The following is a 17,988-nucleotide window of genomic DNA, read 5'->3' on the forward strand; positions in this document are numbered from 1 at the left end:
TTAAAAATGTTTAACTAAAATGAAAACCAAACAAAAATAAAAAGTAATTCAAAATATTAATTAAAATTATATTTCTATGATACTGAAATAGCAATGTGATCAACGCAATGTGATTTTATTGTCATTTTAGATATGATTATAGTTTTTGTTAATATTGTGAATCAGTTTTTATTTGTATATTTTGTTTCCTTTTTCATTTTAGTTTGTTTTAGTAATTTTATTTTAGTTTTGTCATTTTTAGTAGTTTTTTAAACATGTCTATTTAGGTTTTATAACAGGTTTTTTTTTCAACTGCTTACACACAAAATCTTTACTTGTCACACAGTTTCTGAAACCTGACACAAATCTGCAAAACCATACACTAATACTCAGCCTCTGACTCAGTTTTCAATTTCATAAAACACTTTTTGCAAAACACAACACACAATTCTCTATGCAACACACACAAATCTATCAGGAATTAATATTATGGCAAAGGTGTTTGCAAATGTTTGCTTTTGAGACGTGTTCATTATCTGCCTTTGACTCAGTTTTCAATTTCATAAAACACTTTTTGCAAAACACAACACACAATTCTCTATGCAACACACACAAATCTAACAGGAATTAATATTATGGCAAAGGTGTTTGTGTTTGTGATATTTTGAATGCAGTGCTTAATTTTGCAAGAGATGTGAGGCATTTTGCATTTTGTGTGTGTGATTCTTGGATTTGTGTGTAAAGTTTTGAAAATGTAAGCAGTTGAAAAAACTATTATTGTTTTTTCAGTTTTAGTTATTTTAGTACAAGTTAAACTAAATTAAAATTTTAAATGTTTCCTTGGCAACTAGCTGAAATTTTAAAAATTATTTTATGTATGTAATGGTTTTTGCGTGTGTTGTTGTTAACTTTAATAGCCCTGGATCAATGCAAACACTCTAATAGATTAACATCCTAATCAGAAAGCACGAGTCACATGAAGAGGAAAGTGTGCGTGAAACTGATTTTATTCTGAGGAATAAATAATAAACAGACTATTTCGGTAGTTGTTTTGTTAGTGTCATAAGCTTTCAGATGTTGTTCTGTGAAAGATCAGTGTTGTAGATTATCAGGTGTGTGTTTGTGGTGAAATCAGGTCAGACCGGCACTTAATTTAGCTCATAAAGCGTCTTGTCTTCTATAATACAGCTCAAGTTCTCTGGCCTTCCACACACACACACACACACACTCACACTCGTGTGTCTCGAGGGTAAAGTGGATTAGAGTCATTGATCTTGAGCCGAGAGTGTTTTGAGAGCAACACGAGAGAAACGACGTTCTCTCAGATGGAACGTTTTACTTCAAGTCTTATAATGCAGATGCATCATGGGAGTTTTGCTTCCACTAATGATGTCCAGTGCTAAATGAGAAGCACAGCTGAGCGTGCGTGTGTGTGTTCTCCAGCATGTTAAGGTCAGATTTGCATGTTCATGCTTGTTCATAATAAAGCATGCTGATTTAATTTAGGAGAGAGCTGTGTGACGTGTGACACTGGGCAGTTTGTTCTGGATGTGTGTTTAATGTTAAACGGGGGTTAATTTAATTAATCCAGTAATGAATTTCATTTGACACGAATTGAAATGGTTTCTCAGTCGTGCTGCTGCTGAACATCACATCAACTACAGCGTGTCGACACAACCTTTATGTGACGCCAAAACAGGTTAATCCTTTACAAACCCAATGTCATTTGATAAAAAATACAGTGAAAATTGTGAAATATTATTCTAATGTAAAACAGCTGTTTTCTATGTGAATATCTGTTAAACTGTACTTTATTCCTGTGATCAAAGCTGTATTTTCAGCATCATTACTCCAGTCTTCAGTGTCACATGATCTTCAGAAATCATTCTAATATGCTGATTTGCTGCTCGAGAAACATTTCTGATTATTATCAATGTTGAAAACATTAATATTTTTGTGGAAACCGTGACACATTTTATTTTTCAGGATTCCCAGATGAATAGAAAGTTCAAAAGAATAGCATTTATTTGAAATAGAAATCTTTTGGAACATTTTGAATGTCTGGCACTTTTGACCACTTTAATGCATCCTTGATGGATAACACTATTAATTTCTTTTAAAAAAAAATTTCGAACCCTGTTTTACCTCCTGCATACATGACGGCCAGCATGATGGAGGAGATCCAGGCCACCTCACTGTACGAGGCGTTGAAGATGTTCTGGATGTCTTTGAAGAACACGGTGGTGGCCTTTGGGAAGGCGTAAGAGAATCCGATGGAGATGAAGGCCCCGCACACCACAGCCCAGCCCCACCCACCGTCTGGAGGCGGCACGGCTGGGGGTCCGACAGGTGGAGGCATTGTGAGCCCTGGATATCACTGCAGGAGAGACGGAGACCACCAATTAGACTGAGATTTACAGCTGTGACATTCAACCAATCATGTGAGTGTTGGGCGGGGCTATCTGCCCGACTGACCAATGAGAGACCAGAGGGAGTGTTCAGGAAACCTGTCTGATAACAGGTGGTTTTTACTGTAATTCTGCAGAAATGACACCGGATTCTGTTTTTAGTCTCTGGTAGGCAGACAGAGAGAACAGATATAGCAGCTCTGGGTGGAACCAGCCGCCTGGAAATGAGCACTAATTAAAACCAAACAGACATAAAAAGAGTTCATGAGCCAAAATAGATGCTTTTCACGCCTTTTGTGAATCATAAACACACTCTATGGCAAATAATACTGAAACAACTGCACTAAAATGGACATTTATTTGTATTATGATGTTAGTTACATTTTTGAAACAATCATGTATTTCAGATTTGCTTTACAATATATATGTAACTTTATCTGTATGTATGCCAAAAAAGTTGTATATATATATATATATATATATATATATACATTTACAACTTTACATATTGAGCTGTGCAATTATATAATTGTATATGAAACATACATATAGAATACTACATATATTAATTTCGACTTTATTTTTTAAATTCTGACTTTTTTTGTCCCCCACAATTCTGAGAAAATTCTCAGAATCATGATAAAGTCAGATATAAATGCATAATTCTGAGAAAAAAAAGTTGTGAGATAAAATGCTGCAATTGCAAGAAAAAAAGTCTGACTAGTGAAATAAAAACTCGCGATTACCTTTTTTATTTCATGGTGGAAAAAAAGCAAAATGTAAACTTGGACTTGCAAGAAAGAAAGCCAGAATTATGAGATATAAACTCAGAAATGCACAAAAAATCGCAATTACCTTTTGATTTTTTTATCCCATGCCGGAAACAAGCTTCCATAACATCTAGACTCAGTTTCAGTCTAGGGTGTGTAATGTCTTTTTAACAGCTTCATAATCCACTTTTGGCATTTATTTGCATACGTGATTGGTCTGCTCTTCCTTTCATATATTTCATCATTTCATTTACACACAACCAGAGACTAAAAGCTGAACTCAGCTAAACCCTCACACTCTCCTGCTGCTGATTCCGATCACGCAGTGTGTGTGAGATTTAGGAGATTAAAGGTCACTCAGGGTCACTCAGACAACACAAGTCATCACCACGGCAACAGTGTTTACAGCTGTCAGTCACTGACCAATAAAGCCCCGCCTCCTGCTGCTTGAGTTCATGGAAACGTGGGCGGGGCTACACACGTAACTAAGTCATTGTTTACAAACCAAACAAAACTCGAGTGATTCTTATCATGTGATATTTCAGTTCTGAAGCCAAATGTGTCAGAAACACACACACAGTGCTCGTGTGATGTTAACACCCCAGAACTAAAGCCCTGTGTAAGATAAGCTTGTGTTGTTAGCTGCGCTCTTCAAATCCAAATAACCTTCCTGCAAAGTTATTGCGAATGATATCACTGCGTGCTGACATCAGTTATTTTACTTATATTTCAAAGTACCAAACAATGGGCCTCATTTATCAATCTAGCGTAGAAACGAGCACAACTCAATTTAAGACAGAGTTCACATGTGATTCATGAAACATTCAATTGATCTTACTCCAAAAACACCGGTTAACCTTGTAATTGCAAACAATTAGGCTACATTAATTTATGTAATTTATATGTATATTAAAATACTGGTAAATATAAACAGTCTATTTAGTTCCCCTCACTCTACAACAAATATTTTACATTTAACGCTATTCAGAACAGAACAAGAATGCAAAATAAGTAGTATAAAATTATATATTAAACTATAAAATAAAACACAAATTAGGCTATAGTGGCAAACAGCTAAACTGAAACGGCTCTCATAACACAAGAAACCAAATGTTTCAATTTTTGCCATATTTGTAACATTTGTTTGCATAACTATTATTCATTATGTAGGCTAAACAAGGCTTTATACTTCAGTCATGTTCTAATATCCGTGTAAAATCCTTCACATGCAAAAAAATGTTTGTTTGGGCGCTGCACGCTGATTTTACAGCGGACCTTTTAAAATAAACACTGTAACTTTTATGTTTTGGTCGACTGCATTTTAGTTTGCTGAAATGTCAGGCAACGCTAGAACTAATGTTTGTGTGAGGCGCCTTTGCGATCAGATGGATTAAATCAAATAAAGATATAAAGAAAATAAATAAAATGCATTAAGTGTGTCACAAAAACGAGCATAGCCTATACTTGTTGCACAGTGTTTTTTTTTTCCTTTTCTTAATCTGTTACTTATATTATAGCCTATTTTGTGTGATCCTATTTATTTTATTCCGTTTATAGACTTAATTTCTGTTTTTCTCCTTTCACAGAAGCGCTGCAGGTGCATGATGCCACGATTGAATCCTCATGGTCTTGTTTACGCTGCTATTCGCGCATATAAAGCTAAAGCCCTGTATAAAACCCCCCCAAAAAAGAGATTTGATCGTAGCACCGCTCACGTCCACATTGATAAATTCCAAGTTTTGCGTTGAAACGACCGTACGTTCGTTTCATAAATGAGGCCCAATGTGCTTCTATGTGACATTGTTCATGTTGTGACTACAGCAAACACATGCCAGAACAAAACTCGTCTACAGTACAGTGTATGAGATTAAAAAAAAAAAAATCAAACAATTCTGACTTTTTTCTTACAATTCTGAGAAGAAATGTCAACATTGTGAGATATAAACTCACAATTGAAACAAAAAAGTCAGAATTGTGGGATTTAAATCGCAATTACCTTTTTTTTTTTCTTATTCCATGGCGGAAACAAAAAAATCTGGAAAAAAATGCGAGATTTAAACTCTAAATTCTGAGAAAAAAGTTGGAATTGCGAGATTTAAACTCAGAATTCCGAGAAAAAAGTCAGAATTTCAACTCAGAATTCTGAGAAAAATTCCGAGATATAAACTCAGAAAAAAGTCAGAATTACACGTTTATATCTCACAATTCTGTTTTTTTTTTTCTCAGAATTGCAATTAAGTCATAAGTGTTAAATTCCAATTACTTTTTTTAATTGTTTTATTCCGTGGTGTAAATGGGCTAAGGCTAAAACTGTACTTTTGTCAAATGTTTTATTTGTAAAGTGCATTTGTGCATCTTTTTTTAACAATAAATGACTTGTTTTCATATTTTGTTATATAATTAATGGCATTTGTTCAGCCACTCATTGGTGCTTGAATTATTAACCAATCACACGTCTTGTTTACAGTGACGATTCATCTGATCCAATCAGAAGCTGAGGCGAGTACACTACTAATGCAGTGATGTGATTGGCTGACGGTAGAGACTCAGGTGACGCTGTTACCTGACATCTGGAGACTTGAGCTGACTAAATGAGACACAGTGAGACGTTATGAGGTCTGTATTCTCCTTCAGCTTGAAGGTCGCGGTGTGGTTCGAAGCGGTGAGTGCTGCCTCATGAATATTTAATGAGATGGCCCTCCTCATCTTTAGGCCATGATTTGTCTACAGTTCACATCCCAAAGACCTCCAATACTGCTGAACGATTACAAACGAGCACACATGTGATCTCAAGGAGTTCTTCTGTGCTGCCTAAAGCACTATTCAGACACGATCATATTCCATGCGTTGTGAAAATCGCTTTACAAATAAAACAGACCTGACGCAGCCGATCGACTGTGCATATCAGGCTGTTTTCAAGGTCTCCGTCTGTCCTGGTTTGATATTTCCAAACTCACAGACTGTGCTGAGGACATTCAGGGTCACGCGAAACCGCTGGAAAACTCCCAGAATTCAGTCAGTCCGGATCACGTCTTAAACGCTGCTTTAAGAGTTTCTTTAACTCTTCACAGTGTGACTGTGAACAGAGACCCAGCTAGCAAAACTTTTATTCTCATTAAGTTTCTGAAACATGTTATTTTAGTATACTGTTATAGTTTTTATTAATCATTTAACCACCAGTTTTTATGTTTATATTTTCTATTTGAATTTTATTTAAAGTTTTCGTAATTTTGTTGTGTTTCTGGCATTTTTAGTAGTTTTTATTGCATGTATCTCTATATAGTTTAGATTAATTTTATTTATTTTTGTACATCAATTTAAACTAAATGTTGCCTTGGCAACTAGCTGAAATAAAAACAAATTTGAGCTCAAAAACCTTTGTTTCCGAATGTTCTCTAAAAGTTCAAAATGTCCATTTTTTTAAATGTTTTAGAAACATTTTTTCTTGGTTATTCAAATGTTACGGGAACATTGCATTTGATCATTTTGAAACGTTATGGGAACGTTATTATTCAGTGTTCTCTGAACATTCTGAAACAAGTAGCAACATGTAAAAAAACGTCAGAAAAAAGGTACAAATGTTACTAAAGTCTCTGTAACTTTGAATGAACATTCTATTAACGTTACAGGAAGAACATTTGTTCAAAACCTTACAAGAACGTTCTGAGAACATTCCCTGTTATCTGGGAAACTAAACGTTGTGTTTGTCTTTTAAATAAGATACATGTGTATAATATAAAAACCATAGACGAAAAGCTGTTCCTTATTCTAAGAATTTATACTACAGTGTAAAAAAGTTGTAAGCATTATTAGAGTACAGTTAACAAGAAAACACCAGTTTTTCAATTTCAAAATATCACATTTAATTCACTGTGTTACGTGGCATTTCTCAAATGTACTAGTGAAAATAATTCTACACCAGATTTTGTTCATTGTAGGTAAAAGGTCAAACCCAGCGCTGGTTAAAGCGGCACAAACAGCATCCGAGCTCCAGCTGTGAACAAACTCGTAAGCAGTAGATTACATCAGTGCGAGACCTAAACGCCTCTGATCTACAACAATATTTATTCATCGGTGCGTTGATTTAACATCAGCTGTTTAAAGCAGGTTTGAATGAGAGGAAAGACCTGCTGGCTGATCCTCAGGTCACTTTGAAGGTCTGTGTGTGATTGAAGTTCAAAAACAAGATCTAGAGTTTCCCACCCGAAGAAAGAGACTTCAGAGAAACAATAGAGTCAGAGAGAGAGAGAGAGTGCTGCGGGAGGCCACTAATCATAGACGTCTCCACCTCTGTTTGATATTTAACTTCAGAAACATCTGAGATATCATAACAGAAACGTACATAATGCACACACGTACACAGACCGGCTTCTCTTTGAAAGAATGAGCAGATACAGAGAGACGCCGCTGGAAACTGATCGTCTGGACAATAAGTTGCATTAAAAGAGGTTTTCTTCTGGTAGAAGCCTGTAAAGTTATTACTGATACATGAAACATGATCAAAGCTTTCCTGTCGCACACACTCTCCTCGTGTCTTCTGTCTCTGATTGATAGTTTAGAGAGTTTTATCCAGTCAAAGCTCTTTTAGTGTAATTGTACAAACGTCCAGCTTCAGCTGGAGCTTCACGTGTCAAATCTTGACTGATTTTGATCAAGTAAAGGTCAGAATAACGTCAGTAATATCTCCAGATGAACACTTTCTGGACTGAAGCAGCTCAGCTTTACTTGATTCTCCATCAATCATGTTTTAGAGTCTCAAATCTGATCCTCAGGATCTTTTGAGGAGCGTTTGTTTCCAGAAGCTTTACTTTCACTGTTCCTCAGCGGAGGAATGATCTTCACAAGCCTCCAGAACATCTCACATCTTCTGAGGAGCCTTTATTTCTTCAGCTCTCAATCATTGCATTATATGATTGGAGCATTTCACTCTCATCTTACTGAGACAGATTACTGGAGATATAGAGCGACGACTGATATTTAGATCATGTTGTGTCAGTATCTGCTGCACTGTTATAAAGATCTCACTGATTTACATTACAAGCATCAGAATTTCATCTTATAAACATCAGCATCTGCAGCAAATTGAGCTGTTTTTGCCTCTGTGTTCTCACTGTATCACACTACATGAGTCATGAAAGAGCCATATATTTAGTCCATTTAAAGCTTCAATAATTATTTAAAAAATGACATTGCTCTCATGTTTACAGGGTTAATCGTCTGAGTCATAATCGTGACCTTTCACCTACTGGTCCTAAATGACCCATATTTGCTGCACAAAAACTGCATTCATTCATGCTTTTAAAGTGAGAAAAATACATATTAATAGTTGGTATCAATTCTCTAATGTCAATGTTTCAGTGGAAAACAAGTCAGTCGCAGACTAATAATAGTGTGATGTAGGTGTGTGTCAGGTTCTGGTATCATCTGAGACGTCGTTCCTCATGGAAATAATAGCAGTGCTGGAATCACCGCACCTTCCATACACTCCTGAAGCATGAATTTTCCAGCATGTTCAGAGATTAACGAGTGTCAAACTCACCTGAAAGCGTTTGTGAAAGCATGCATGCTCGTTTCTGCTTAGTGAAACCTAAATGCCTTCATAAACGATGTACTTGACCATATGAAGCCCCAAAATACTGAGGATGGGCGTCTCCTTTAATGCACAGCGTGATGTTTGAACTTCACCAGTCTTAGATTCTTCTCATCAGCACAACGCAGAGAAAACATGCTCGGTGTGTTTCTGTCTGCTAATGTCCAGCCTGTACCCAGAGAACAAAAACACGCTGTTGTGCTCACGTTCCCACTGAGTTCTGAAAACCTTACGTTTTTTTTTTGGAAAATTCCATTTGATCATTTTGTATTAAGGAAATGTTACTTTTGAATGTTTTTGAAGAAGTAACAGTTACTCTTTATTTTAAGGTGTCCTACAGTGTAATTATACATTTAAGTACTGAGTAATATTAATTACTAATAATAATGTATTTACTATATGGTTAGGGTTCGGATTAGTGTTACTTGCATGTAATTATGCATAATTAATTGTTATTATAATAGTAAGTACATGTAATATGTGTAACAAGGCCACCTTAAAATAAAGTGTTAACAAAGTAACATTTTAAAAACATCAGATGAACATCCAACTAAAAGGTTTCAGGAAAAACGTTCCATGCACGATAATGTTTTTGCATTAACATTTAATGTTAATGTTACTGGAAGAGCGTTTGTTCGTATCTTTGAGAGAACCTTCCGGCAATGTTTCCTAGCTGGGAACCCAGGGACAAATTTAGGTTATAAAAACATTGTTTAAAAAAACAAAAATGTTCAAATGTCCTGTTTTCTTGTCATGATTAGAACGTTTTTAAAGGTTATAAAAACGTTTCTCAAGCACAAATGACGTCATAAGGATGTTTTGAGAATGTTGATCTCAGAATGTTTTCTCTTAACATTATATGTGACCCTGGAGCACAAAAGCAGTGTTAAGTCGCTGGGGTATATTTGTAGCAATAGCCAACAATACATTGTAGGGGTCAAAATTATACATTTCTCTTTTATGCCAAAAATCATTAGGATATTAAGTAAAGATCATGTTCCTTGAAGATATTTAGTAAATTTCTTACCGTAAATATAACAAAACTTAATATTTGATTTGCAAAAAAAAACATTTTTCAATATTTTTTTTCAGATTTTCAGATTTCAAGCTCAGCCAAATATTGTCCTATCCTAACAAGCTTATTTATTCAGCTTTCAGATGATGTATAAATCTCAGTTACAAAAAACTGACCCTTATGCCTGGTTTTGTGCTCCCGGGTCACATCAGTTACAAGAACGTTCCATAAACATTACTTTAAGAACGTTTTGTCCTAACATTTATAAAAAAACGCTAGCGAATGTTGTGAGCACGTTCCCTGTGAGCTGGGTCATTACAGGCAAACAGATGCATCTATAATAGTAGATAACAACACTATGATATGACTGTATCCTGTAATGAAGAGGATGCAGGCGCATGTCATGCATGAAGCCATCCGTCACATGACCCGCTGTAATAATGTAAGTCCAGCAGATGCAGTGACCCAGATCAGCCAAACCCGCTTACAGCATCAAAGCCCGGATAAATATAGAAGCGGCTCTCTCTGCGGTTCTGCTCCGTGTCTCGGCGCGCGGGATGCTGGGACGGAGCACCGGATTCAGACCAGATGCAACCGGTCAATATTCATTAATATTCATCATTCATCTTATTTTATTCTGCAGCATTAACTGCGAATATCTAAATGTGCAATCGGCACATGATGCACATCATCATTTGGCAGCAGAATGTTGTGATAACGGGACCGTCTCGGCAGCACAAACGTATCATCATCATCATTTAAAAAGGCTGTTTACCTTCAGGTCCGGTTATCAGTGCTGTCTGTCTCTCTGACCTTCAGTCGCTGCTGCAGAAAGACGCTCCGCACGCGCGTTTGAATCAGTCGCTCTGCGGACGGCGGCGGTGACGTCACGCGCGTTTTGGCGGAGGCTTGGCTCATGAATATTAATGAAGCGGCGTGACGCGCCGCCAGCGGGCGCTCTCCGATTGGCTACGAGGCAGGCGTGTCGCTCAGTGGGCGCAATGAATATCAATTAGGTTCGTATCCGGGAAGGTAACCGTATGCAACGTCAAAAATATTTTAAAAAGTCTGCAACGTCGTCACCACGTAATTGTTATCCTGTACAGAAGCGCACGAGCTCAGCTCTTGTTTATTATTCCAGTCACACAAAATGTTGGCCCCGGAGCGCGTCTGGAATGCACCTCTTACAGGGGCTTATTGTGCTAAAACAATCAGCAGGGAGAAACTAATTCTTCTGCCAAATAACTACACTGAAATCCAAGGGTAAAGACAATAAAATTACACGAATCTTTTTTTTTCAGATTGTACAACATAAGACATGGAACCATGTGTTTGCATTTACATATATACATAATAAATATATGCAGTACACACTCATATATTATGTAAACAAAAGCTTTTATTTTAGATGCGATTAATCGCGATTAATTATTTTACAGCACTATATATATATATATATATATATATACATTTTTTCATTTTGCTTCAGTCACGTGATAAGTGAATAAAATGACTCGGGGCTCAAAAGTTAACTTATCTTAGTTAAATTATCGATTCAATTATCGAGTCAGTAAAATGACCCGATCTTCCCTTCACTAACAGATGGAAATGTTTTTGCCTTTGGTTATTTCATGAATAGTTAATAAGTTTGCAGCCACCTGAGGGCAGTGTGTCACTAGGTTAAACTGCATCTGTGTGCTATAATATTATTCCTGTTTCGTTTGGTACATTTTCTCAGCAGTGTGCATCAGATGAATGCTGTTAGCTGATGGCTGTCTGAAGGAGTGTGGTTTATTTCTTATTTATTAGCAATTACATACAAGCACTAATGTGCATTTACAGTAAACCAATAAGAACCCAGAGTTATGAACTATTAGATAATAGAACATTCGTTAAATAAGTTATCTGGTTTTTAAATGTTAACACAAGAACATTATTTATGCATCATTCATGAACGTTTAAATGTTATTATTAGGCTACTCATTTGAGAACGTTCAGAGAACATTCAGAAATAACATTTTCATAGCTTAATGGAAACGTTGGCTAAGCATTCTTAACATGGTTTGTTGTTGTTGTTAGCTGCTGTGCTGAGGAGCATTGACTGCGGTTGGATCTTGTGCCCAAATTAGACATCAAAACAAACACTGCTGCATAAATATTCAGTTATGGACTATATGTTCAAATATTCACCACTAATGGCAAACCAAAACCCAATATGAACACATAATTCCAGGATCTGTTCACCTGTGAATGAGTTAAATGTCTCAGAACAGGTTATTCTCCTGATCTGCCCTCAATTTATTATCAATATTCAAGCCAAGTCAAATTTATTTACGTCGCTTTAAAGCAGCTTTACAGAAATCATGATGCTGATGTTTATAATATCTTAACATCTTTATGCCTTTTAGCAGATTAGAGCTGAACGATCATGTTTGTGATATAAACAATCAAGCATGAGGTTTGCTATATATATATATATAAACGATGGTGAAATATAAAAACATTAATTTAAAGTGGTTAATTACAGCTATAGAAATAACACATTTTAATTTTATTGCAAAATACGCTCATATATACTTATTTAATTTTTTTTGGAGCGTAGTGAGACGTCATTCGCAGCGCTTACTCGAGTGGGCGGGGCTAAATAGGTCGTTTTGTGCCGCCACTCTCTGATTGGTGGAATTTCGCACGGCATCATGGGTAATGTAGTTTTCACCAGAAATCACGCTGTAAATCGGAATGATGCGAACAGATGGGTTCAACAAACGCAAATACTATCAGTTAACAACTTCTGCGTTCACAACAGGTCTGTCTTCAATGGTTTATAAGTTACCATTTAAAACCAATTTCCCTAACTGTCTGTTGTGCTCTGTTTGTGAATAATCTGTTTGGATTCTTTATTGGTATTTCAGGACCCAGAATGCTTTTCTTTGTCATCCCTGTGAATCTCCTTCTGTTTTTAATCATGTAAAGTCTCTTATGCGTGCTGGATCATGTGTATGTCGATGGATCCAGGAATGATCATGTGCGGCGTCAGTCTGGAGGTTCACTGTAGACTCTCTGAATCTCCCAGAATGCTTTGCTCCACTGATGGTGTGTTTACACTTCAAAACCTCCTGCTGTTTCCCGACAGAAGAGCTGATGGACTTCAGATCTCATCGGATCAGCGTTCTTTTAATTATTCCAGTTACACACACACACAAAAAGTGGTTTTCACATGGAAATTGCAAGTAAATTTCACACGTGATTACAAAGAAACAGCAAGTTACACACTGAATTAAACATGAGATTATAAAGTAGAAAACCTGCAATAGTAGGCCTATTTTCTTGTAAAAATAACAATCTTTGTTTTACTTACAACTTAAAAAGGTCTTTTGTTACAGTGTTTCAAATGAAGAATTGATTGTAATTGAATCATTATTTGTATATAGTTAGAGTACCGTTACATACTATTATAATTTGTATCAGTATTTTGAGTTAGCTTTTTTTATATTTTAACTTTAATTTAGTTTATGTTTTAGTAGGTAATTTTGTAATGTGTTTGTCATTTTAAATTTTTCCATTTTGCTTTAAAGTATATTTTTATTTAGTTTTGGTTTTAGTCATTTTACTACTTTAAGTTTTTCATTCAATATTTGTATTTTATTGCAGCTTTATTAGACACATTATAAAACCATTTTAAAGTTAACAATAATAACACATACATACTGTATATGTGTGTGTATATATATATATAGAGATTCTGTAAATATACAGAATTTAAAATATTGCCCCTAAATGAATTTCCAAATGAACAAATCTTGAGTCAACCTGCAGAATGATTCATCTGAAGCGTGCGACTGATGCTTGATTCGTCTCTGATCAGATGCTGTTGTGCAGTGTAATTGTGCTCATGTTTCTCAATGGTTTGCACACACTTTGTGTTGATCCACAGCTGCTTCAGTCGTTGAGCGCTCGGCTCTGGTTTAATATTCTGTGTTTCTCGTCTGGAGCTGCAGCAGAAGATGGATGGCTCTGTAGAGCATCTGCTCGCTTACGCCTCTGTTTTTACAGCGTCTTTCACACCAGACGTCCCTCTGAGAGAGAAACAGAGCATCCCGTCTCCTATCTGTACGACACACAGATTTCAGAGCTGCAGACGAGGCTTTATTTTGCTCATTTCTTCAGCTGTACAATACTGCAGTGTAAAAAATGCAACTGCATATTTTGAGTCTCAAATACAAAAAAATGCTATTTTGTTGAAACTACACAAAAGCCCTTGTCAGACCAACAAAATTACCCCAAATGTTGTCTCAACTAGTCAAACACAGTTGTCTGAACAAAGAATTTCACATTGTTGAAATGTTAAGACTTTATGAGTTCCCAGCATGCATTGCAGCATGAATAAATTATGCGGTTATAGGAGTATTGTTTTGCTGTTTGCTGACTTCATTTAAACTTCGTTGTTGTTGTTGTTTTGTCATTATTGTTAGTTATTTGTTGAGCTGTGATGTAAAGAGCTCATCTTTTTAATATTTGTTGATTGCCAGCGTTCTTGAGGTTTGTGTGTCTGAGGCCTAGATTATGTTCAACTGCTTTTATTTGTTTCCTGGATATTTTAGTCTTGTGAGATGTTTCACGAACAAAGACAGTGTTGTCTGCACACTAGACTAAGTTATCCATTACGGCTTGTTTAACAATTCAATGTCTGTCATTCATAAATAAACATAAAATTGATCATGTGGTGACTTTTTACACATTATACATTTTTTTTCATCCAGAAAACAGAAAAAAAATAGCAATTGTTGTTTCATGATTGATGTGACGAATTTTTCTGTTGGCAAAATAAGACAATCAGCATCGCATGAGCAAGCAAATGTATGTTGGCTAAACAAAGTATCTTAACTGAGAAGAACTAAAAAGCTATTGTTGAGAGAACTCAGAAGTCTTACTGCATCAAGTTGCCTTATTTGTTTATGTTTTCTAAACTCTTTACAGTGTCTCCAGTGAACGTGATCATTAGATTTCAGAAACAATCAATAGTTTCTGCTCCAGTCCATGTTTAACAGAATCAAGTGTGTCCTCATGATTGACACTGAAGAATTGAGATACATTTTAATTATTTTTGTAATATTTCGCTTTATTTCAGCTAAAGGTTTAGTAATGTTTTTGTGTGTTTTGTCATTTTCTGTAGGTTTTGTTGTTGTATATCTCTTTTTATAGTTTTAGCTTTAGTTATTTTAGTGCATTTTTAGTTATTTTAAGTTAAACTGAAAGTGAGAAATGTTGCCTTTTTGTTTTGTTTTTTATTTTATTTCAGTTCATGTTATCAAGTATCTTATTTCAAGTACTGAAAAATGTTTTAATGCTTTTAATTTTAGTTTCAGTTAACTATAATAACCCTGATACAGTTAAGCTGTACGATAGTTTTGTATCATTGAAATATTTGTATGGTTTTTAGTAATATTTTGAATCAGGTTTTATTTTTATATTTTCTGTTAACATTTTCATTTAACTTAAAGTTTTAGTAGTAATATATATGTAATACATTTTTAATATTTGTTATTTAGTACATCAAGTTAAACTAAATGAAAATGATAAATGTTGCCTTGAAAACTGAAATATTTTATTTTAGTTAACCTTTATTTTATTTATATCTTTTTTATAGTTTTAGCTTTAGTTATTTTAGTGCATTTTTAGTTATTTTAAGTTAAACTGAAAATGAGAAATGTTGCCTTTTTGTTTTGTTTTTTTTTTTATTTCAGTTCATGTTATCAAGTATCTTATTTCAAGTACTGAAAAATGTTTTAATGCTTTTAATTTTAGTTTCAGTTAACTATAATAACCCTGATACAGTTAAGCTGTACGATAGTTTTGTATCATTGAAATATTTGTATGGTTTTTAGTAATATTTTGAATCAGGTTTTATTTTTATATTTTCTGTTAACATTTTCATTTAACTTAAAGTTTTAGTAGTAATATATATGTAATACATTTTTAATATTTGTTATTTAGTACATCAAGTTAAACTAAATGAAAATGATAAATGTTGCCTTGAAAACTGAAATATTTTATTTTAGTTAACCTTTATTTTATTCCAAGTAAACACAAATGTTATCAATGCTTTTAGTTTTAGTTAACTATAATAACCCTGATATATATATACCACAATAAAATACTTTATCATGAATAAAATGATTTTTCATGTCCAAAATTAAAACCAGACTTTAAGATGCAACAAAGTCACATTTCCGATCTCGTTTGTTTCTGTGAGATTAATTGGAGTACAAACTGAGACTCCTGATTGTTTCCTAAGAAGAAGACCTCAGTAATCTCAACAATGTCTGAACGACAGCGAGAAACATCGGAGACTTCAGGAGAGATGTCCAGCCTCTGAGAAATAAACCGTTCCTCTGGGAATCACTGAAAGTGTGTTTGTGTAAACTAGACCGGTTTAACAGATGCTCACGGCCCTGAGGACAAACTCAATGATTCGGTGTGTAATTTCATTCATTATAAGCGGCGCTCACACTCACAGAGCCGGGTTTGTGTTCAGCTCTCGAGCACACATCCAAACCATGCAACAGATGTTCAGAGACAGATTACACGCTTCACCACTGAGTTTAGAAGACTTTATTAAACCTCTAGACAAAATATTGTGTTTTCTTGAGTCTGTTGAGCTAGCCCATCAGGCGTTTATGGCTCATATAGTCTGATATAGGAGAAAAAAACAGCTTTATTTCATTTAGAGACTCAAAAATATGCAATTTGCTGCAGATGCTGATATTTATAAGATGAAATTCTGATGCTTGTGATGTAAATCAATGAGATCCTTATAATAGTATACAACATAAAATGAAATATCAGTCATCACTCTATATCTGCAGTAACATGTCTCAGTGAGATGAGATTGAAATGCTCCAAACATATAATGCAGTGATTGAGAGCTGAAGAAATAAAGGCTTCTCAGAAGATGTGAGATGTTCTGGAGGCTTGTGAAGATCATTCCTCCGCTGAGGAACAGTGAAAGTAAAGCTTCTGGAAACAAACGCTCCTCAAAAGATCCTGAGGATCAGATTTGAGACTCTAAAACATGATTGATGGAGAATCAAGTAAAGCTGAGCTGCTTCAGTCCAGTAAGTGTTCATCTGGAGATATTACTGCAGTTATTCTGATGCTTACTTGATCAAAATCAGTCAAGATTTGACACGTGACGCTCCAGCTGAAGCTGGACGTTAGTACAATTGACCTTTTATTTGATAAAAAACTAGAAGACGTGGAGTAGATTGTGAGCGACAGGAAAGTTTGATCATTAAGAGGCCTTAGAAATGTGTAATAAATACACTACAGTAGGCTTAATGACTTGAGAAATAGTGATAGCACTATGACTGAAGCTCTAAAACACCCAGAATTCCCCATTCTTCCGCAGACGCAGCAGAATCAGCTCTTCTTCCGCAGGTTTGCTGCGGTGTTTGAGTGTAAACAGAGTCTGTCACCTGTAAAACACACGATCCGCTCCTGCAAACCAGCCCTGCGCTCGTGTTTGTACTGGCTGAGACGAGCCGTCAGAGCAATGCATGCTGGGAAGACACTGTTTTCTCTGTTGCTATTCTGAGTATAATGACTGGCTCCTGGCCACACCTCGCCGAGACTTGCGCTACAGAACCCGACCTAAGAGGCTTGAATCAGACTTATTATAGTTAACTTAACTACACCTGAAAGTAAAATTTAAACTATAAAAAACACTTAAAATATACATAAATAAATACATGTATTTAAATAAATATTTTTAAATTCAAAATGCATAAAATAATACATTTGTTGTACTAAAATAACAACAACTAAAACTGAAATAAAATGTATAAAAAATATATATATACTGTATATATGATACATTGCAATAAAAGTTATTTGTCATTTTGTCATTTTTTCATAATTTCATAAATAACTGCTATATTTTATACTTCATATATTTAAAAAACACTATTTACATAGAAAATAAAACATCTACCAGTACTAAAACTGCAAAACAGAGGTTCTTCCTCAGTATTTTTGTCTTGTTTTCCAGTATAAATATCTAAACATCCTTAAATCAAGACACATTTAGTTTGGAAGCAAAATGACTTAAAAATGTATCAGAATGAAGTGAGTTTAAGCTTAATGCAAGAACAAATATCCGCAAAAGGAGTCAAAAAAATAAACTTAGATTTAGAGGGAAAATACATTTATTTTTCTAAAAACACGTGT

General features: G+C 35.1%; 1 protein-coding gene across 3 annotated transcripts in view; it reads right to left on the reverse strand.

Annotated features, from left to right (window-relative positions):
* LOC107698009 (monocarboxylate transporter 2-like) overlaps positions 1-10,626 on the reverse strand; it is a 41,889-nt gene extending 31,263 nt beyond the window's left edge. For 2 of the 3 annotated variants that reach the window (XR_001635292.1, XM_016498918.1), the window contains exons 1-2: positions 10,538-10,626; positions 2,125-2,356 (exon numbers count right to left, since the gene is read on the reverse strand). Coding sequence is in view for 2 of the 3 variants with exons in the window: in XM_016498918.1 (XP_016354404.1) it covers positions 2,125-2,338 (214 nt within the window). In the remaining variant the exon portion in view is untranslated. Of the gene's footprint in view, positions 1-2,124; positions 2,357-2,454; positions 2,619-10,537 lie in introns of all 3 variants that reach the window. The other variant, XM_016498919.1, reaches the window with a different exon arrangement.
* Between the last annotated feature and the right edge of the window lie 7,362 nt (positions 10,627-17,988).

The sequence above is a fragment of the Sinocyclocheilus anshuiensis genome, unplaced genomic scaffold, assembly GCF_001515605.1.
Source record: "Sinocyclocheilus anshuiensis isolate Anshui unplaced genomic scaffold, SAMN03320099.WGS_v1.1 scaffold2204, whole genome shotgun sequence".
In the NCBI taxonomy this organism is placed as follows: Eukaryota; Metazoa; Chordata; class Actinopteri; order Cypriniformes; family Cyprinidae; genus Sinocyclocheilus; species Sinocyclocheilus anshuiensis.